Source organism: Malania oleifera, chromosome 9 (assembly GCF_029873635.1).
Source record: "Malania oleifera isolate guangnan ecotype guangnan chromosome 9, ASM2987363v1, whole genome shotgun sequence".
In the NCBI taxonomy this organism is placed as follows: Eukaryota; Viridiplantae; Streptophyta; class Magnoliopsida; order Santalales; family Ximeniaceae; genus Malania; species Malania oleifera.
The window spans coordinates 88,438,221-88,462,058 of NC_080425.1; the positions used below are offsets into that span (position 1 = coordinate 88,438,221).

The 23,838-nt window shown below is 32.6% G+C and overlaps 1 protein-coding gene and 1 pseudogene across 3 annotated transcripts in view; both read right to left on the reverse strand.

Moving 5' to 3' along the window:
- Nucleotides 1–11,202, reverse strand: part of LOC131163619 (putative disease resistance protein RGA3) — a 28,203-nt gene extending 17,001 nt beyond the window's left edge. Inside the window, exons 1-2 of one of the 3 annotated variants that reach the window (XR_009139075.1) lie at nucleotides 10,904–11,165; nucleotides 6,053–8,675 (exon numbers count right to left, since the gene is read on the reverse strand). Coding sequence is in view for 1 of the 3 variants with exons in the window: in XM_058120234.1 (XP_057976217.1) it covers nucleotides 6,764–8,605 (1,842 nt within the window). In the remaining 2 variants the exon portion in view is untranslated. Of the gene's footprint in view, nucleotides 1–5,921; nucleotides 8,676–10,903 lie in introns of those variants that run through there. The other 2 variants (XM_058120234.1, XR_009139076.1) reach the window with 2 other exon arrangements.
- Nucleotides 11,203–14,657: 3,455 nt separating this feature from the next.
- On the reverse strand, nucleotides 14,658–20,742 carry LOC131163562 (disease resistance protein RGA2-like; annotated as a pseudogene).
- Between the last annotated feature and the right edge of the window lie 3,096 nt (nucleotides 20,743–23,838).

The following is a 23,838-nucleotide window of genomic DNA, read 5'->3' on the forward strand; positions in this document are numbered from 1 at the left end:
ATAAAGGATTTTGATTGAAAAAAGGAAAAAAAAATTAAAATAAGAAGGAAACTCATTTTCCGCTGTACTAAATACTACTTGTGAACACCCAAAATAGTTCGGACCCTTATATAACAAAAATGAACAACATTTTATTTTCTTCATGAAAAAAATACAAAAAAAAAAAAAGAAATATAGGGAAAAGGGAAATATAGGGAAATAAATTTTACATTAAAAAATACAACAAAAAGAAGAAGAGCAAGAGGTGGGCTAGCAATCTTTAAATTTATAATTTTAAACCTGAAAGAGAAGTTAAACATGTGCCAAAAATAAAAAATAAAGATTATTGGCAAGGATAATTTAAATTAAATTTTAATTAATCAAACTAATATTTTGTTTTAAAGATTGATTGAGCAATGAACCACTAAAAATTTTAAAGTTAGAGTTAATACTCATTTTTAACTTTATATTATATCCTTGTTCGCGATTTAACATTTTATTTTTAAGTTTTAAATATATCATAAATATTCAATAACTAACCCTGACACATCACTAGTTTTTTTTTTTTTTATGTCCAATAGTTTTTCAACATCTTAAAATATTTGTAAGTAATTTTTTTTAAAAAAAATATACATTATAGAATTTACTATTATTATATTATATTACAACTAGAATAAAAAATTAAAACGCAAAACTATTGAATGAAGTGCCCATTTGCATCAATAATAACCCCCCACTTACTTTAAAAACAATTTCCAAAATGTTATATTTATTATAAAATATGGTGGTTGTCCCCTCTCACCTGCTCCCTGATTCATTCGCTATTGTACTGGAGCCAAGAGACGCTGAGCTGAAGACACGTGTGACAAGATAAATGACTCGTTGCAAGCTAGACATTTATCCACCATTCATCTCCATTTATCTCATGCTTGTAAACCTCCCAAATTTTTAATTTAATGTATTTAATTGTGATTTAAATATCAGCCCTATAAATAGAGAGATGAGGAATATAATAGAGGTAGGAAGAGAAGCTCAGAGAGTGAGAGAGAAGAAAGAGAGGAAGAAGAGAGTGAGAGTTGTATTTTTTTCTGGCGAATAGTGAGTTTGTGGTGTGTGCTCTGTGGACATAGGTCGATCTTGACTGAACCACGTTAAATTTCTGGTGTCATATATTTCTAGTTGCTCATAGATCTTAACAAGTGGTATTAGAGCCTGGTTGGAGCAGAAAAGTCAGATCAAAAGTGATCTAGAAATCAGAGCTCTATACAGTGGCTCAAAACTAAGTTTTGAGGCCACCATCACATTCAGCTCGCCGAGACGAAGCCAACAGTGTAATCTGAAGCTCGAAAGGAGCTAGAACGAAGCCACACACGCGCTCACGCGACTCGCCGAAGCAAGACGCTTCAACACGTGTCGGTCACCCGTCAGTGACTAGCTGCTTACGCGCAGCACGCGTTGCACGCGTCTTCCTCGCCGGGACCACCTTAACCTGACCCGAACAAAACTTGACCCGACTTGGAGACTCTCTCAGACTGGATCAACCCGACCCGTTCAAAACCAAACCTGACCCGGAGACTCTCTCCAACCCGTCATCTCAGGACCGGCCACGGTAGCAACGCTGAGTTAGTCGCCACGTCAATAGGTGGACCCCACTACCACGTCAGCACCTGCCACGTAAGCGGAGTTGACCTAGTATGACCTAAACTTTGACCGAGATTTTCGGAGTTGTTTTGGGTCCGTTTTTCGAGCGACTTGATCCATTTTTAAAGTTTTCGATCGTTCCGAATCCAACCGCGCTATCCATTTGAACTAATTCCATCTCTAAATCAGCAAATTGAGATGTCGAACGAAAAGAGCTCAAAAATCAAAATGTTCAATGACAAAAATTTCAGTTTCTAGAAAATGCTAGTAGAAGATTATTTGTTTGGGAAGGAATTGCACTTACCATTGAAGGGTAAGCCAACATCCATGAACGAGGACAAGTGGGAGTTGCTTGATTGAAAAGTTCTCGGAGCCATCAGAATGACGTTGTTGAAGTTTATGGCATTCAATATCAAGCATATATCATCCACTAAGTCTCTGATGGATGCGCTCTCTAATATATACGAGCAGCCTTCAGTCACAAACAAGATACATCTCATGAAAAGACTATTTACGATGAGCATGTCTGCAAGTGAAATTTTTCGCAGGCATTTGAATAATTTCAATGAGTTGTCGGATCAACTCGCCTCAGTCGAGATAACGTTTGATAATAAGATTCGTGCCCTACTGATTCTTAGTCAGTTGCTCGAAAGTTGGAATGGTGTTGTTACTGCCATCAGTAACTCCGCAGGAAAATCGAAGCTTGTATACGATGAGGTCGTCAGCATGATTTTGAAGGAGGAAATTAGAATGCGGTCGAACCATGGCTCCACTTCGAGTTCAGCCTTGAACATGGAGAGTCAAAGTAGAGGAAACAGGCATGGGTGATCAAACAACCGCGACAGATCTAGGCCCAAACGGTCTAAATCCAGAAATCCCAGAGGTACTCAGGACATTGGTTCCCAAAGCACAAAAGTTATTGAGTGTTGGAACTGTGGAAAAACTGGTCATTACAAGAATCAGTGCCGAAGTCAGAAGAAAGAATACGAGACGAGGGCAAAAACATTAGCAAATATTACTTCCAAAAATGATGATTTGTTTATCTGCTCTTTGGAGAGCAAAAATAAGTATCGGGTGTTAGACTCCAGAGCTTCATTCCATGCCATTTGCAGCAGAGATTGCCTGGAGGAGTATACATCAAGTAATTTCGATAAAGTATATCTGGACAATGATCAACCTTGTGACATTGCGGGTAAGGGGACAGTGAAGATCAAAATGAATGGGTCAGTATGGAAATTGAGAGATGTCAGGTATATTCCAAACCTGAGGAAGAATTTGATCTCAGTCGGTCAATTTGCAGATGAAGGTTCTAACACATTTTTCATTGGTGATGAATGGAAGATTTCGAATGGTGCATTGAAAATTACTCGAGGTAAGAAAAGTGGTACTCTTTATGTAACTCCTGATGTATGTATGTCTATTACAATTGCTATAGGAAATGATGATGGCAACTTATGGCATCAACGACTCAAACACCTCAGTGAGAAGGGACTCAGGGTGATGCACTCAAAGGGTAAGTTGAGTGATTACAGTCGGTGAAGATTGACATATGTGAGGATTGCATATTTGGGAAATAGAAGAGAGTTAGTTTCCAGACAAACATCAGTACCCCAAAGAAGGAGAGACTTGAGTAAGTCCATTCAGATGTATGAGGACCAACAACCATTTCGTCTACCGGAGGAAAGCATTACTTCGTCATGTTTATTGATGATCATTCATGGAAGGTATGGGTTTACTTCTTGAAGCATAAATATGATCTTTTTTATGATTTTACAATTTGGAAAGCGATGGTAGAAAACGAAACTGGTTTGAAAATCAAAAAGCTGAGAACAAATAATGGTGGTGAATATGTTGACACCGAGTTCAAGAAATTATGCTATGAACATGGTATCAGAACGGAAATAACTGTGCCAGGTACGCCTCAACACAATAGCGTAGTCGAGCGGATGAACAGAATGTTGATAGAAAAATCCAAAAGCATGCGTATGCAGTCAAGCTTGCCAAAGATGTTTTGGGCAAAAGTAGTCAACACAACAGCTTATTTGATTAACAGAAGTCTATTAGTACCATTGGACTATAGTCTACCAGAAGAAGTTTGAAGTAACAAAGAGGTAAGACTTTCACATTTGAAAGTTTTTGGTTGTGTTACATATGTACATGTCAATAATCATGTTAGGAATAAGCTGGATCCGAAATCTCAGAAATGCACTTTCATCGGTTAAGGTGGAGATGAATATGGATACCACATTTGGGATGATGAAAACAAAAAAGTGATCAGAAGCAGAGATGTGATTTTTGATGAAAAAGTGATGTACAAAGATAGACACGCAATAGAATCTACAGAGTCTGAAACGACCTTTGTAGATGTGGATGATGTTTTAGAAGGTGTGAAAACACATCAGTAGAACACCAAGAATCCTCAGTAGAATACCAAGATTCCTCAAGCAGAGGAACATGTGGAGCAGATTGTTGCACCACCACCTCCTACTCTAACACCAGAGCTTAAGAGATCTTCTCGGTAGCACGTACCAAACAGGAGGTATATGAACCATTTACTTCTTACAGATGGAGGAGAACTTGAATGCTATGTTGAAGCATGTCAGGCAGGAGATACAAGCAAGTGGGAGCTTGCAATGAAAGACGAGAAGAAGTCTCTTAACTCCAACAAAACATGGGAACTAGTTAAGTTACCTAATGGTAAGAAGGCTCTTCATAACAAGTGGATGTATAGAATCAAAGAGGAGCATGACGGCTCCAAGAGGTACAAGGCTCGGTTGGTAGTTAAAGGTTTCGAGCAGAAGGGAGGAATTGACTACACCGACATCTTTGCACTAGTTGTGAAGCTAACAACCATCATATATGTTTAGAATATTGTTATCTCAGAGGGTTTACATCTTGAACAGTTGGACGTGAAGACGACATTTTTTCATGGTGATCTTGATGAGGAAATCTATATGCAACAGTTAAAAGGTTTCTCAGAAAAAGGTAAAGAAAATCTTGTATGCAAATTGAAAAAGAGTTTGTACGGTCTCAAACAAGCTCCTAGACAGTGGTACAAGAAATTCGACAGCTGTAAGCAGAGGAACAATTTTCAGAAATGCAATGTCAACCACTGCTGCTACTTCAAAAGGTATCGTGCTAGCTATATTATTCTACTGTTATATGTTGATGATATGCTAGTCGCAGGATCAGATATAGAAGAGATCAGAAAATTGAAGCAGCAACTGTCAGAGGAATTTGATATGAAAGACTTGGGTTCTGTAAAGCAGATTCTTGGGATACAGAAGAGATAAGCAACAAGGCACGTTGCAGTTATCTCAGTCAGAGTACATCAGCCGTGTTTTACAGAAGTTCAATATGAACAGCGCCAAGGCTGTAAATACACCATTTGTAGGTCATTTCCATCTCTCAAAGGATAAGTCTCCCCAAATCAAAATTATATATATATAATCAAAATTGGATAAAAATATATTTATACATTTTTTTCTAGATGAGTTAAATATATGAAACTAAAGAAAAAAAGTTCACTTGGTTTAAGAACAAAGTAAAATGGGTTACAAATATATATCATATAAAATACAAGTAGCGTGAATTATTTCATAAACAAAAATATTATTATCTTTTAATAATAAGATAAATAATTCTCGAAAATATTTCATTTCAATAAAAATTGATAATTTATAGTTAAAATGTATTTAAAATATGTTAAGAGTTGAACATAAAAATGATAAAATAAACAAAATGGTTTTATAAATGATATATAATTAAATGATATATCTTAAAATAGAATAGATAATTCCTCTAAATATTCTAAAATTATTATAAGGCGTCTAGTATCACTTGGATAAACTATTATTTTTCTTATTAACTTATTTGAACACCATTATTATTATCATCCATACTTAGAGCACAGGGGTGCAAGCTTTTAATTAATAATTATCATATGCCAGCCAACTTAGCATGCTTCACTGACACTATTAAGAGTTTAAATTTAAATTTAAATGACAAATCTAGCTCTAAGAGAAATTAATTAGTAAACTAGTTCAAGTGCACAAATTAAAAATATAAAAATCTAACATAAAAATTATTAGACTAATTTAACAATAAAGCTGCAGCCTTAAGTATCAAAAATTTCAAGTGGATGTGATTTTTGAAATATTAATCCAAGGTCACGATAATGACTACACTTTTTTTTTAAGTTAAAAAATTTGGGAAGCCATAGGCTCCCTTTGGCTATTTCCCCCCTGCATTTAATTTTCTATATAAAATATTATTAAAAATTTCATCTAAGATATAAAAAGTAAATGAAAAAATTCAAATGATAATTTAATCAAGGTAACTGAGGAAGCAGGAAGAAAAATATGGTCGCAATTTAATTTTGAAAAAAAAAAAAAAAAAGGAAATAGGAGGAACGCATATATTATATACATACCTATTGGCACTCGGAATAAATCCAAATTGTGGGGACGTGAGCGATCTTGGGCCAATCCTCCCCTGTTTCTTTTTCGCATCTTTTGTTTAAGTGTGGGCATTGATAAATATCCAACTGTTGAAGAGAGGTGAGGCAACGCATCCCATCCGGCAGTGATTCTAGTTGGGGGCATTCCCGTAGCCAAAGGCTTTGAAGCGAGGTGAAAGATTGCATGTTAATCATCCAACTTGGCCACCTTCTCCCACCGTACCCTCTTATCTCCAATTCTCTCAGATTTGGGGGCGACTGAAGGCCTTCCAACGCTGATTCATAATCCTCCTCCTCCCCATCCTCATTGCTTTCTTGCGTCCACTCCAATTCCAGGTATCGAAGGTGTTGCTTCTCCTTCAAATTCGCTTCCGATGCTTCTGCATTTTTTATCCTTCTCCTGATTACAATCTTCAACTTCCCTTCCAGATTATTTAACCCTTTCAACTCGCCGAGTCCACCGCTTGTGGCTACTTTCTCCCCCACCACAAACCGACTCAATGTTCGAAGGCAAGACAACTGCCCCACTCCGCGCGGCATACGTCTCAAACTAGCACACCAATCCAAATAAAGATGCACCAAGTTGACTAAATTCTCAATATCCCTCGGCAATTCTTCGAGTTCCAGACAACGAGAGAGCTTCAGCGTCTGTAAATTCACCAGGCGGGTAATAGATTCAGGGAGTCATTTCATACTCCGGTTCCGAGAAAGGTCAAGATGCCTTAAGTGCTTCAACTTCCCAATTGAACCTGGTAACATTTCGATCCACTGCCGTTTCAAATCCAACACGCGTAGGCATCTGAATCTCGAAATAAGCTTTCGGCAACATGTTTCGTTCAGTTCTATGGAGGATGGCAAAAGAAACGTTCTCAACTTACCTGCATTGAAAAATGAAGATGGAATTTCCATCGAATAACCTTCCAACTCATAATGAAATGACAGGTGACGTGTCTTTCCCGTAACATTTGCTGCCTCTGAGCTCCCCCGACAAATTCCTTCCCCAGCAACCAATTCTGCAAGGTCGTGCATCAGATCATGCATTTTATAACTCTCTATATCATCATACCATAAAACTCTTTGTACATCTTGAAAAAAGGACCTCCTTAATAGCTCCGTAAAATACTGATCCCCAATTTCTTCTGCACATTGTTTTCCATCCTGTGAATGAAGAAAACCGTTTGCCATCCAAAGTTGGATCAAGGTTTGCTTCTCAATTTCAAAATCTTTGGGATATACTGAGCAGTAAGCAAAGCAGTGCTTTAAATATGACGGGAGCTCATCATAGCTAAATCTCAGGATAGGTATAATATCATTTTCTTTTTGGGCTATTTTTGAAAACTCTTTATTTTTAATGGATTCCCAGTACTTGGTATCTTGGGAGTACAATAAGCTTGCCAAAGTCCGTATGGCAAGAGGAACACCTAAACACCTTTTAACAATCTCCTTTCCAATGTCCACTTGGTTTTGTGGCTCCTCGCCTGGTTTAAATGCCATTTTCTTAAACAATTCCCATGACCCCTGCTCATCAAGACCTTCTAAAACATATGGTTCAACGGGGCTTGTGATTTCTGCAACCCTATGGCTCCGAGTTGTTACTATAATCTTACTTCCACTTGCACATACATTTAACAAATCTTTTAGTTTGTCCCACAATGTATGGTCCTCGTTCCAAACATCGTCTAAAACAAGCAAGTATTTCTTACCACCAATTTCTTTCCGAAGGCAATCTTGCAATGTATCCATCTGAAGGCCCCCCTCAGTTTTCTTCTTAGTTGCAGATTCTAAAATATTTTCAACAATTCTCTTCATAATAAAATCATTTGACACACAAACCCACATTTTTAGCGCAAAATGTTCTCCAATTTTCTCATCATTGTACACATATTGAGCAAGAGTAGTCTTTCCTAGGCCCCCCATTCCAACAATTGGAATGACTGAAAAGTTATTTCCAACAGCAACAGGATTACTGTCCAGTAAGAGTAAACTATCCACTATTTTATTTTTGTCATCTTCCCTCCCAATAACTTTTTCTTGAGGAAAAAAGGAATGAGTTTGCTCCCTCTCCCTATATTTAAGTAGTCTAGACTCCGTGGGTTGATCAGTTAAGTTGAAATCGTTCTTAAGCTTTGCATGTTCATCCAATCTCTCCCTAATAGCCTTAATCCTATGACCCATCTTCAAACCAAACACAATCGGATTGTAGCTCGAAAAGAAAAGGTGCAGCTTTCTCGCAAGTTTGTTTTGGGTTATCACCTTTTGTTGCAAAGCTGTAGTAAAGACATCTTCGAGCAAATCTTCTGCATCGTAAACTACATCTTGAAGCTCCCGAAGCCAATTTGAGATCTCGTGATTATGGAATTGCTGCTCCTCTGCATCCAAAAGCACGTTCTTGAGTATGGAAACTGTGATATTGAGTTTTTGAACTTCGTGTTTGACAGCCCATGCCAATCCAATCTCATTAAAAGCACTAGAACCCAATTTTTGGAGGAGAGTCTCAGCCAAACCGAACAAAATTGCTTCAGCCATCGGTGATGATTTTGTGTGAAGATTACTTTGAGATGGAGCACCAGTTCAAGTGATAAAAGTGATATCCAAGCTGAGAGGACCAATAAATTAATAAATTTCGTTTTGAAAAAGATTGTGACCATTATCATCTCTATTATCTTATGCAAATTAACATCAAGTTGTGTTATTGGGCTTCATCTACAAAACACGTAAAAGTAAAAAGACCCCAACAATTCAGTGTTTATGAAAGCAAAGAGGCTTAAGTGACTTTGAAATGACCAAAACACTTAAATCTATGGTGTTATAAAAAATAAAAATAAAAAATCACAATTTTGTCAAAAAAAATCACAAATAATATCTAAATTATAATTGTATTTATTAGAGATTTAACTCAATTTTTGTTAAATATAAAAAATATATATTTATATTATAGTTTTCAATTTGGAGAATCAAAAATCTACAAGAATAGTGGATGAAGATGTCACCATGGGTTATTAATAATTTTATTTATAATTTTATGTCAGTATTAAAATTCAATATTTCTTATAATTTTAATTAAAATTTTTCATATGCTATTGTTTAAAACACTTTTTATGCCTTCATGTTTACTTCTGTCATAATAATATTTATGTTGAAGTTTTTATTTTGTAATTTTAATCAAAGTAACAATATAAATAATTTTAAATATTCTTATTTTAATATTTGTAAACTAAATTATGACAATATATTATCAATTTATTTTTAAAATTTAAGTAAAAATTATTAAAAATTATAAAAATAAGTTTGAAATAATTATTCACGGACAATCACACGCAAAACATGTGACATATTTTATATATATATATATATATATATATATATATTCAATCAAAATCGGATAAAAATATATTTATACATTTTTTTCTAGATGAGTCAAATATATGCCTAAACACCTCTGCACCTTTCTTCAAATTAAAAATTAATAATTTTGAATTTTTATTTATTAAGAAAGTAAAAAGTAAATAAATGAAAGGGGTATAATGTAATGTTGAGAGCAAAAAATCATCAAAATTAAATAATATAGAATCGAATTTTGGGAGCTCCCCTCTCTTTCTCTGATTTGAAAAGAAAGAAAAAGAAAGGATGCTTATTAAGTGTGCCTTAAACGCCTTTGATCTAAATTCAAAGTATATGTTATTTGGTAAAAAGAAAAGGAGAATATGATGGCTTTACATCTTTATTTTATGAAAATAAAGAAAGAAAAAAAGTAGTACTCATCATGTGTCGAGTGTCATTCATCTCTCATCATGGTTTTCACCTAATCAACAATGCATAATTTTAATTGATTTTCACATGTGCAAAACATGTGGCATATTTTATATATATATATATACACACAAAAATTGTTTATATTATTTTTGGACAAAAATATCCTTGTCTTTGAAAAGTAAAACCAAATATTGCTAGTATCGATAAATTTCCATATTATATATTACAAATTAATTTGAGTATAAAAATATCTTTATCTTTAAAAGTAAAACCAAATATTTTAGAAAAAAAATAAATATATAAAATAACGATAGTGTAAATCAATTTGCAAACACAAATAGTTTTATCTTTCAAAATTGCTTCATCCATTAATGGATATTTGTTCTACAATTTGCGAAGGCTCCAATTTAAATGTGATTTGAGGTTATGTAGCTCTCTGAATTGTAGTCAAGATGGAGAGATTGAGACTATTTGAAATAATGTTATATAAAATATATTTGAAATTCTAAAAAAGTTAGATATTTTTTAAAAATTATATAAAGTACCTTGTATTATTAATTTCCTAGAAAATTTTGATTATATTGGTTTGTTAAATGCCCAATTTTGTTAGTAGAATAGAAAATACAAAAATTTATATTCATATATATATATATATATATACACAAAGTAAAACTTTTTATGAATCCATAACAAGAAATATGTAAGGAATAAATATTTTTAAATTTCACCACTAGAATATGTCTAATCCTTTTCTATTCTATATTGGATAGAATAGTAAAAAAAAAAAAAACATAAGAAATAACTATAACCTTTTTTTCCCCGAATATCTCTTTGTATTTCATGAGTAATATTACTCTTACTACGGAAGGATAAATAATTCGTGGGAGAAAGAGCAACAATTGTGCACTTAATCCAAATCTAGCTACGCGCAAAAAATGAAAGAACACCAACACAAAACACAAAATAATCAACAAATAGACAAAATCCATGAAACAAAAAACACTGACAAAAGAGATATTTAATATGCCAATCAGAATTTTTATAAATATGCAGAGTCGGTATTAGACTGACCTGGTAATTGTAATTCTTTTGCAGAGGAGGTTTTGATACGCGATCTTAAAAGAGGTGTGAGAAAAATGGAGCAGATTTATGAGGAAATAGAGAGCTAAGGCTTGCATCTTCCTTTGAAATGTTATTCAAAGATAAGGGTGAGGTGGGGGAAGCTACCTCGCACCTTCAGGTCAGGCGGGGGAAGCCGCCTTTCATCTTCAGGTCGGGTGGGGGAAGATGGCTTGCATCTCCCTTTGGAAGAGGAGGAAAGGGAAAGAATTGAAGACTTTGCCTCCGTTTCATTTGTCAAGAAAGAAAAAGGGGGGTAATGCCATAATTAACAACTTTATTTGAAAGCTTAAAAGACTCCCTCAACAGTAAATAATAACCCCCACTTCACTTTAAACATAATTGTCAAAATGTTATCTTCCTAATGCTAACATTAACAAAGATTTATGCAGTTAAATTTTAATACTTTCGTGTTAATAAATTCAAATTTTGTTTAAAAAAATAAAGAATAAAAATAAGCTATCTCTTTTCTTTTGTAATCGATAAATCAAGATTTAAACTTTGGTACACCTGGAAAATAAAAACATAAGAATGGAGTAAGCATTATTATAGACAAAAACTTAAAAGATAGCGTTGTGGATGTAATTAGAGTAAGGGATAGAATTATAAAAATCAAAATGGTATTAGGACAAAAGATAATAAATATCATTAGTGCTTATGCTCCTCAAGTTGGCTTAGCAGAAAATTTTAAGAGACAATTTTAAGAAGATATGGATAGTATTATACAAGGCATACCAGGGACTGAGAAAATATTTATAGGAGGAAATTTGAATGGACACGTTGGAAGAGATAATAAAAATTATAAAAGGATACATAGAGGATATGGATATGGAAACAAAAATGAGTTTGGGGAGATAATCTTAGACTTTGCTATGTCATATGATTTTAGTATAATGAATACTTTCTTTAAGAAGAGAGAAGAACACTTAATAACCTTTAAAAGTGGACAAAATAGAAGTCAAATAGATTTTTTTTTTTAACTAGGAGGGTAGATCGTGTATCATGTAAGGATTGTAAAGTTATTTCAGATGAAAGTCTAACCACACAACATAGAGTCTTAGTGTTAGATATATGCATTAAAAAATAGAAGAAAAATGATAAAATAAACCAGTGTAGGAGAATTAGATGGTGGAACCTAAAAGGAGAAAATATAATAAAATTTAAAGATAAAATGATCAAAGATGGGGATTGGACCTTAAAGGATGGGATAGATTCAAATACTCTTTGGAATAGATTAGCTAACTCTATTAAAAAGATAGCAAAAAAGATTTTAGGCGAATCAAGGGGAAGATTCTTAAATAGCAAAGAAAGTTGGTGGTGGGATAAAGATGTACAAAAAATCATAAAGACAAAAAGAATTTAGTATAAAACGTGGCAAAAATGTAGAAACAGAGATAACTTTGAAAAATATAAGGAGGCAAGAAAAGATGCAAAAAGGGTCGTTAGTGAAGCTAAATATAGATCATTTAATAGTTTGTATGATAGATTAGATACAAAAGAAGGGGAAAAAAATATATTTAAACTTGTTAAAGTTAGAGAAAGGAAGAACAAGGATCTAGGAAATGTAAAATGTATGAGGATGATATTGTCTTGGTTAAGGACGAAGATATTAAAGAAAGATGGCGAAGTTACTTTAGTAAGTTGTTTAACGAAAACCAAATAGAAGGCTTAAATTTAGAATTGTCAAATGAGAAAAAGACTAAAAATATAAGATTTATTCGCAAAATTAGAGTTAACGAAGTTAAGTTTGCACTAAAAAAGATAAAAAATGGGAAAATTATGGGACCAGATAACATCCCAATTGAAGTTTGAAAATGCTTGGGTGATAACGGAATTATATGGTTAACTAATTTATTTAATACAATTGTAAAAACTAAGAAAATGCCAGATGAATGGAGGAAAGAGTAGTTGAACAAAGATTAAGGTTAGAAACGAAGATCTCAGAAAATCAATTTGGTTTTATGCTTGGGAGATCTACCACAGAAACTATTTATCTTTTAAGAAGATTAATGAAAAAGTTTAAGAAAAAGAAAAGGGACTTGCATATAATATTTATTGACCTTGAGAAAGCATATGATAGGATACCTACGGAAGTTCTATGGTGGGTTTTAGAAAAAAAGGGTGTATGTTAGTATACCGATGTCATTAAGGATATGTACGATGGAGTAATGACTAGTGTAAAGACTATAGATGGAGAAACTAGAGAATTTCCAATTACCATAGGTGCACATCAAGGATCTGCTTTGAGTCCTTATCTTTTTGCTTTAGTAATGGACCAATTGACTAAGAGTATTCAAAAGGAGGTTCCATGGTGTATGTTGTTGCAGATGATATTGTATTAATTGACGAAACTAGGGATGGAGTAGAAGCTGAGTTAGAATTATGGAGAGAAGCTTTAGAATTTAGAGGCTTTAAGATAAGTAGAAATAAAACAAAATATATGAAATGTAATTTTAGTAATGATAGAAGGAATATTGGAGACAAAGTTAAACTTAATGATGAAGAAATAAATAGCACTTGTAGATTTCGATACCTTGGATCTATTATGCAAGCTGAAGGAGAAATTGAAAATGATGTAATGCATAGAGTTAAAGCAGGTTTAGTAAAATGGAGAAGTGTTTCAAGTGTTCTATGTGATCGTAGAATACCCTTAAAATTGAAAGGAAAGCTTTATAAGACAGCTATAAGACCAGCTATGCTATATGGATCAGAATGTTGGGCGACGAAGAAACATAATATCCAAAAAATAAAAGTTGCCGAGATGAGGATGTTTAGATTGATGAGTGGTATAACATTGAAAGATAAATTAAGAAATGAACATATTCGTGGTAAGTTAGGTGTAACTCCTATAGAAGATAAGATAAGGGAGGGACGACTCAGATGGTATGGACACTTGCAACGTAGGCCTTATAGTGCACCTATGAGGAAGAGTGACTTAGTTACTGTGGGGGGCAGTAGAAGGGGTAGGGGTAGACCTAAAATAACTTGGAAGGAGATAGTGAGTACGGATTTAATATCTTTGAATCTATCAAAAGAAATGGTCCATGAACGCATAAATTAACGGAAAAGGATTCATATAGCCAACCCCACTTAGTGGGACTAAGGCTTGGTTTTGTTATTGTTGTTGTTGTATCTCTTTTCTTTTGTACAATACAAATTCCATTATAGACAATCAATTGAAAAAAATAAATTTTATGTGAGCTTATTTTAGTGAACAATATTGAATCAACATTTTATTCAAATTTTAAATCATTATTATTTTACATCATTATACTTATAATTTCCTGATCTCATTATTATTATTATTTTGTACATTTATTTAACCCTCAAACTTCTATAATGCACTATGAAATTTAGTTTTTTCTTAATTTTTAATCATATTAGAACAATTTTTTAATTTTAAACAGAATTTGACATAAAGAGAAAATATAGTGAAAAATAAATCTCCTTATTTTTATTTTTTTATCTTTCTTTTCCTAAACAAAATCCTTGATCCAAATCAGTCATTATGGATGCATGATTCATATTTGAAATTTATTTGTTTTAACATTACTTTAAGGACCTATTTGGATGAAGGATTTTGGTTGAAAAAAGGAAAAGAAATTAAAATAAAAAGGAAATTCAATTTCCTTTATATTTTCCCTCTATACCAAATACTACTTGTAGACACCCAAAATAAACAGCATTTTATTTTCTTCATGAAAAAAAATACAAAAAAATATAATATAGAGAGAAATTCGGGGAAAAGGAAAATATAGGGAAACAAATTTTACATTAAAAAAAAGAAGAAAAAATACAATAAAAAGAAAAAGAGCAAGAGGTGGGCCAGCAATCTTTAAATCTACAATTTTAAACCTGCGAGGGAAAAAAAGAGAAGCTAAGCATGTGCCAAAAATCAAAAATAAAGATGATTTACAGGAATAATTTAAATTAAATTTGGTCGATCAAATAGATAAATTGTTTTAAAGGTTGATTGAGCAATCGACCTTTATAAAATTGAAGGTTAAGGGTTAATACTCATTTTTAACTATATATTGTCCTTATTTGCAATTTAACACTTTATTTCTTAACTTTTAAATATATCATAAATATTCTATAACCAACTCATCACTACTATATATGGACGTTTCCCATTTTTATTTTTTTATTTTTTTATTTTTTAGATTTACATGAGAACTCCTGCCATCGACAAGTCCTTCGGACCCCCCAATGCAGCACCAAGCCCACAGGATGCTAGAAGTAAGTTATCAATAATTAATTTTAATGAACAAATCTAGTGAATCTCAAAGCAGCGCTAAGAATTACAGCAAATCCAGACTGACAGCTTATTCTTTGGTCTACATAAATTGAACATACTAAAAAAAGACTTAAAATCTGAATTGAAGTTCACAAAACAATTGAGCCAAAAAAAGAGAAGTCATTCAATCTCTAGCTTTATATCAATCCATCTCTCCAACACACTAGTATTCCAAAAGGAAAGAAGAAGTCAAATTTACAAAGCAGATAGGAGGAGCAGATAATTATTTACTTTGCAAAGATTCTATATCAAAGAGACAAATAATTATATGAAAACTTTTTTTTTTTTATTTTTTTTAGGGCAGGCCTTAGATAAACAATATAGCTACTCTTTTGTGACCAGTTGGTCCCAGGTTTAACTCCAACAGCCACTCTGCATAAAAGATTTGATGTTGCTTGCAATTGATTTACAAATACTATCAATTTATGATTTAAAAGAAATTGATTTAAAGGCCATATTTTTTATAAATGAAAGTATGATATTAACTATCACTTTGAGCAAAAGTTTGCATAGTTTTTTATAACATTTTTCTTTTCAAATCTATACAAATACTAAAAAGAGTATTCAAAAGCTAAGCGTATTCTATAAGTGTGTGCATGAGCGTGTGCATTATCACATTGCCATTAAATTTTAACAGCTGATATCAGGCACTTAAAATTTTCATTTAATCATCATGTAAGCTACACTCTTAGCATTCAATTCTATTGTACAAATTGCATGTAAGATACGGGAAAAAGCCACTGCCAGCGGGACAGTAATACCGACTGCTAAAAAAGCATTGTAAATTCATTTGAACAAATGTTAAGCAGTGGGTTGTGGCTCTGCCAAAAGTGCGGGGGAGGGGGGAAGAGAGGAAATTGTAGTAAATTTTATAATCCTAAGATCATTTATGCTCAATGAGAAATTGATCCTGCAAGTCGTAAACAATTCAAGCCCAAATTATAATAAAATTATGGAACGCAATTATTAAACTTATTGTCTTGAAGCAAACATGCTTATTTTTAGAAGAACAATTTCAGAAACCTAAAAAGATGCAAAAGATTTGATGTTGCTTGCAATTGATTTACATCTTTCAGCATTAGATATTCTCCTAATATTGCAAAAGCCACAAAGGTTTTGAAATCCACTAGTAGACACAAATTATTGTGATTCTTCAATTAAAAGAATGATTCTATACATAATTTAGAAAGGGCGGGCACATAGAAAGTAAATAGATTTTTGTTTATGTTATAAATGAATAGGAATAAAATTATACATGTAAAACAAAAATTCCTATACCATGGACTTCAACATTTTTATTTCCTAAATCTTCCATGTGCAAATAATGATAGAATATAGACGTAAGCAAAAATCTATAAAAACTTACCTATCCTATAACTACTTGTAACAAACTAACAACCTATATGCCTTTACTTTTTAACATAGGATAATATCTTGTATAAATTAATAAGATAAATTACTAGCTAGCTATTATTTAACCATTTGTTTAACATGTCACACCATAATTCATAATGTGCTACATAATAAAGACAGAAAAAAGAATTTAATTCAATTATGCAACATAAAAGGAAAAATGTAAAATAAATAAATAATTAATTATATAAAAGAATACATGAGAATATAAACAGTCCAATATCTCTAATATAAGTTACCATATTGGGACAGCATGAGGATAATAATAATAAAGCAATTAAATTATTACCTCTGGTTTTTCCTATTTCTGTTTCCCCCTCCGAGGTAACATGCTCATCAAAAGATGATGGATAAGAGGGAAGTTCATTCAATAATCAATGAAGTAACTGCAGAGGAAAAGATAAATCTAAATTAGTGGAATAAAAGCTGAGAATTTCCAGAGGAAGGAAAAGGCGAAGGGTATGTGATGGAGTTCCTTGTTTCTTTTAAAGGTTACTGAGGAGTAGGAAGAAAAATATGATAGCAATTTAATTAAAAATAAAAAGGAAATAGAGGAACGCATATATACATACCTATTGGCTTGGCCATTAGGAAACAATCCAAATTTGGAAGAGGGTGCATGTCACCATATAAGAATTGAGGGGACGTGAGCGATCTTGGGCCAATCCTCCCCTGTTTCTTTTTCGCATCTTTTCTTTAAAAGTGGGCATCGGACAATCCACAACTCTTGAAGAGAGGTGAGGCAACGCATCCCATCCGGCGGTGATTCTAGTTGGGGGCATTCCCATAGACGAAGCTGTTGAAGCGAAGTGAGGTTGCCCATCCACTCTGGTAAATTCCTCAAACCCCTGCATTCTTCAATCCGTAAAGCCCGCAGAGATGTGCAATGCTGAAGCCACCTAGGCAGACGCACCATCTTTGGAATTCCTTCAATTCTCACTTCCCGGAGACTTTTGTTGAGGTTCTCCCATTGCTTGCCATCATCATCTAACAATTCCATCTCTATGCAATTTGAAATATCAAGCTCCTTCAGGGAAATTAGATGTCTAATACCTCGAACAGGCAAAGCCTTGAGACCATCACGTCCCTTAATAGAGCGTCTTGAGAGACGTTAAGCCTCTGAACCATTCCTCGTCTCCCGAGCTCAATAGCCTAGGGCACTCATGAATGTTCAATTCAGTGAGACGGGGAAATGATATTAATGGTATTAATTGGGGCTGTTGTGTTTGCCTCCCGCCAATACCTCCATGTACTACTGCTCCCTTCCACCATCCCTTCAAATTCCTCATTCTGCAGATATTAAGCTTTTCTAGGGCAGGGAAGTATGGTACCTCTGTCACCAAATTGCATTTTTCTTCTGAAGAATTATAAAAATCCTCATTGTTAGACGAGGTGTTCCTCCATGAGTTGTAGTAATCTAGTTTCCTACTCTCCTCCATGTACTCCACTGAACTTATTTTCGTAAGCAAGAGAGTTTTCAGATGAGGGAGCTGACCAAATGGCAGATGCTGGCACCCAAAACAAAAATTCAAACAAATATGAACTAGATTTGACAGCAGGGAGTGCACGTTAATCATCCAACTTGGCCACCATCTCCCACCGTACCCTGTTATTCCCAAATATCTCAGATTCGGGGGCGGCTGGAAGCTTTCCATCATTGATTCATAATCATCCTCCTCCCCATCATTGCTTTCCTCCCACACTACATCCATACGTCGAAGGTGTTGCTTCTCCTTCAAATTCGCTTCCGATGCTTCTGTACTTTTTATCCTTCTCAAAAGTATAATCTCCAGCTCCCCTTCCAGATTATTTAACCCTTTCAACTCGCTGAGTCCACCGCTTGTGGTTGCACCGACTCAATGTTCGAAGGTAAGACAACTGCCCCACTCTGCACGGCATACGTCTCAAACTAGAACACCAATCCAAATCAAGATGCACCAAGTTGACTAAATTCTCAATATCCCTCGGCAATTCTTCGAGTTCATCAGACCAAGTGAGCTTCAGCGTCTGTAAATTCACCAGGCGGGTAATACATTCAGAGAGTCGTTTCATACGGGAATTACTAGAAAGGTCAAGATACCTTAGTTGCTGCAACTTCCCAATTGAACCTGGTAACATTTCGATCCCCCGCATATGCAAATCCAACACGCGTAGGCACCTGAATCTCGAAATAATCTTTCGGAAACATGTTTCGTTCACTTTTATGGAGGATGGCAAAAGACACGTTCTCAACCACTTACCTGCATTGAAAAATGGAGATGGAATTTCCATCGAATAACCTTCCAACTCATAATGAAATGACAGGTGACGTGTCTTTCCTGTAATATTTGCTGCCTCTGAGCTCCCACGACAAATTCCTTCCCCAGCAACCAATTCTGCAAGGTCGTGCATCAGATCATCCATTTTATAACTCTCTATATCATCATACCATAAAACTCTTTGTACATCTTGAAAAAAGGACCTCCTTAATAGCTCCGTAAAATACTGATCCCCAATTTCTTCTGCACATTGTTTTCCATCCTGTGAATGAAGAAAACCGTTTGCCATCCAAAGTTGGATCAAGGTTCGCTTCTCAATTTCAAAATCTTTGGGATATACTGAGCAGTAAGCAAAGCAGTGCTTTAAATATGACGGGAGCTCATCATAGCTAAATCTCAGGATAGGTATAATATCATTTTCTTTTTGGGCTATTTTTGAAAACTCTTTATTTTTAATGGATTCCCAGTACTTGGTATCAATGAAGAAAACCGTTTGCCATCCAAAGTTGGATCAAGGTTCGCTTCTCAATTTCAAAATCTTTGGGATATACTGAGCAGTAAGCAAAGCAGTGCTTTAAATATGACGGGAGCTCATCATAGCTAAATCTCAGGATAGGTATAATATCATTTTCTTTTTGGGCTATTTTTGAAAACTCTTTATTTATAATGGATTCCCAGTACTTGGTATCTTGGGAGTACAATAAGCTTGCCAAAGTCCGTATGGCAAGAGGAACACCTGAACACCTTTTAACAATCTCCTTTCCAATGTCCACTTGGTTTTGTGGCTCCTCTCCTGGTTTGAATGCCATTTTCTTAAACAATTCCCAGGACCTCTGCTCATCAAGACCTTCTAAAACATATGGTTCAACCGGGCTTGTGATTTCTGCAACCCTATGGCTCCGAGTTGTTACTATAATCTTACTTCCACTTGCACATACATTTAACAAATCTTTTAGTTTGTCCCACAATGTATGATCCTCATTCCACACATCGTCTAAAACAAGCAAGTATTTCTTACCACCAATTTCTTTCCGAAGGCAATCTTGCAGTGTATCCATCTGAAGGCCCCCCTCAGTTTTCTTCTTAGTTGCAGATTCTAAAATATTTTCAACAATTCTCTTCATATTAAAATCATTTGACACACAAATCCACATTTTTAGCGCAAAATGTTCTCCAATTTTCTCATCATTGTACACATATTGAGCAAGAGTAGTCTTTCCTAGGCCCCCCATTCCAACAATTGGAATGACTGAAAAGTTATCTCCAACAGCAACAGGATAGCTGTCCAGTAAACGATCCGCTATTTTATTTTTGTCATCTTTCCTCCCAATAACTTTTTCTTGAGGAAAGTTTGCTCCCTCTCCCTAAATTTAAGTAGTCTAGACTCTGGGTTGAGCAGTTAAGTTGAATTGTTTCTTAAGCTTTGCATGTTCATCCAATCTCTCCCTAATAGCCTTAATCCTATGACCCATCTTCAGACCAAACACAATCGAATTGTAGCTCGAAAAGAAAAGGTGCAGTTTTCTCGTGAGTTTCTTTTGGGTTATCACCTTTAGTTGCAAAGCTGTGGTAGAGAAATCGTCGAGCAAATCTTCTGCATCGTAAACTACATCTTGAAGCTCTCAAAGCCAAGTTGTGATCTTGCAGTTATGGCTACTTTGCTCCTCCGCATCCAAAAGCACATCCTTGATTATGGAAACTGTGGTATTGAGTTTTTGAACTTCGTCTTTGATAGCCCATGCCAATCCAATCTCATTAAAAGCACTAGAACCCAATTTTTGGAGGAGAGTCTCGGCCAAACAGAACAAAATTGCTTCAGCCATCGGTGATGATTTTGTGTGAAGATTACTTTGAGATGGAGCAGCAGTCCAAGTGATAAAAGTGATATCCAAGCTGAGAGGAGAAGACCAATAAATTAATAAATTTCGATTTGAAAAAGATTGTGACCATTATCATCTCTATTATCTTATGCAAATTAACATCAAGTAGTGTTATTGGGCTTCATCTACAAAACAAGTAAAAGTAAAAAGACCCCAACAATTCAGTGTTTATGAAAGCAAAGAAGCTTAAGTGACTTTGAAAAGACCAAAACACTTAAATCAATGGTGTTATAAAAAAAAATCACAATTTTGTAAAAAAAAATCACAAATAATATCTAAATTATAATTTTATTTACTAGAGGTAACTCAATTTTTGTTAAATATAAAAGTATATATTTATATTATAGTTTTCAATTTGGAGAATCAAAAATCCACAAGAATAGTGGATGAAGATGTCACCATGGATTTTTAATAATTTTAACTATAATTTTATGTCTGTATTAAAATTCAATATTTCTTATAATTTTAATTAAAATATTTCATATGTTATTGTTTAAAACACTTTTTATGCCTTCATGTTTACTTGTGTCATAATAATATTCATGTTGAAGTTTTTATTTTGTAATTTTAATCAAAGTAACAATATAAATAATTTTAAATATTTTTTATTTTAATATTTGTAAACTAAATTATGACAATATATCATCAATTTATTTTTAAAATTTATGTAAAAATTATTAAAAATTATAAAAATAATTTTGAAAGAATTATTCACAGACAATCACACGCAAAACATGTGACATATTATATATATTCAATCAAAATTGTATAAAAATATATTTATACATTTTTTTCTAGATGAGTTAAATATATGAAACTAAAGAAAAAAAGTTCACCTGGTTAAAGAACGAAGTAAAATGGGTTATAAATATATATGATATAAAAAAATACAAGTGGCGTGAATTATTTCATAAACAAAAATATTATTATCTTTTAATCATAAGATAAAGAATTCTCAAAAATATTTCATTTCAATAAAAATTGATAATTTACAGTTAAAATTGTATTAAAATATGTTAAGAGTTGAACAAAAAAATGACATAAAATAATGGTTTTATAAAGAATATATAATTAAATTATGCATCTTAAAATAAAATAGATAATTCTTCTAATTATTCTAAAATTATTATAAAGTGTCTAGTATCACTTGGATAAACTATTATATATCTTATTAACTTATTTGAATTTTAGAAATCTATTAATTATCATTAAGTAAACAAAAAGTGTTAATTATAAATATTTGAAGTAGAAGATGATAATTCAGAATTACAACAAAAATTTTAATATTTTTATTGAAAGAAATCATATTTAATTTTTAAGCAAAATGAAATATAAAATGTATTTATTAAAATTATTATTTATATTTTTATGCAAATATTAAAATTCTATATTCTACATAATTTTAATTGATCATTTATGTCTACATTTATGTATTTTATAGTCGTAAAAAAATTTAATTTTTATAAATAACTTTTAAGTATTCATACTTTAATTTTGCTATATAATTATCAAGAATTATTAAAATATTAACACAATGTTATTCCCTAGCAATCATGTGCTATGCATTCGCACAAGCTATATAATCTTTGAATGTGTGTGTGTGTATATATAAACACATGCATATTACTTTGAGATCAAATCAAATATACGCCTAAACACCACTGCACTTTTCTTGAAATTAAAAATTAATAATTTTGAATTTTTATTTATTAAGAAAGTAAAAAGTAAATAAATGAAAGGGGTATAATGTAATGTTGAGAGCAAAAAATCATCAAAATTAAATAATACAAAATCGAATTTTGGGAGCTCCCCTCTCTTTCTCTAATTTGAAAAGAAAGAAAAAGAAACGATGCTTATTTAGTGTGCCTTAAATGCCTTTGATCTCATCAAAATATATATTCAAAGTATATGTTGTTTGGTAAAAAGAAAAGGAGAATATGATGGCTTTACATCTTTATTTTTTGAAAATAAAGAAAGGAAAAAAGTAGTACTCATCATGTGTCGAGTGTCATTCATCTCATCATGATTTTCACCTAACCAACAATGCATAATGTTAATTGATTTTCACATGTGCAAAACATGTGACATATTATATTTATATATATATATATATATACACACACAAAAATTGTTTATATTATTTTTGGACAAAAATATCCTTGTCTTTGAAAAGCAAAACCAAATATTGCTAGTATCGATAAATTTCCATATTATATATTACAAATTAATTTGAGTATAAAAATATCTTTATCTTTAAAAGTAAAACCAAATATTTTAGAAAATAAATAAATATATAAAATATCAATAGCGCAAATCAATTTGCAAACACAAATAGCTTAATCTTTCGAAATTGCTTCATCCATTAATGGATATATGTTCTACAATTTGTGAAGGCTCCAATCTAAATGTGATTTGAGGTTATGTAGCTCTCTGAATTGTAGTCAAGATGGAGAGATTGAGACTATTTGAAATAATGTTATATAAAATATATTTGAAATTCTAAAAAAGTAAGATATTTTTTAAAAATTAGTAATATAGTCTCATAATTTATTTTCTAGATATCAAAGTAAGTAATTATAAAAAAATATATTTCTTTTAAAAATTATATAAAGTACCTTGTATTATTAATTTCCTAGAAAATTTTGATTATATTGGTTTGTTAAATGCCCAATTTTGTTAGTAGAATAGAAAATACAGAAATTTATATATATTATTACCATAAAAGTAAAACTATTTATGAATCCATAACAAGAAATATTTTTAAATTTCACCACTAGAATATGTCTAATCCTTTTCTATTCTATATTGGATAGAATAGTAAAAAAAAAAAAACATAAGAAATAACTATAACCTTTTTTTCCTCAAATATCTCTTTGTATTTCATATGAGTAATCTTACTCTTACAACGGAAGGATAAATAATTCCTTGGAGAAAGAGCAAAAATTATGCACTTAATCCAAATCTTCAACGAAAATTACGCGCAAAAAATGAAAGAACAAGAACACAAAACACAAAATAATCAACAAATAGACAAAATCC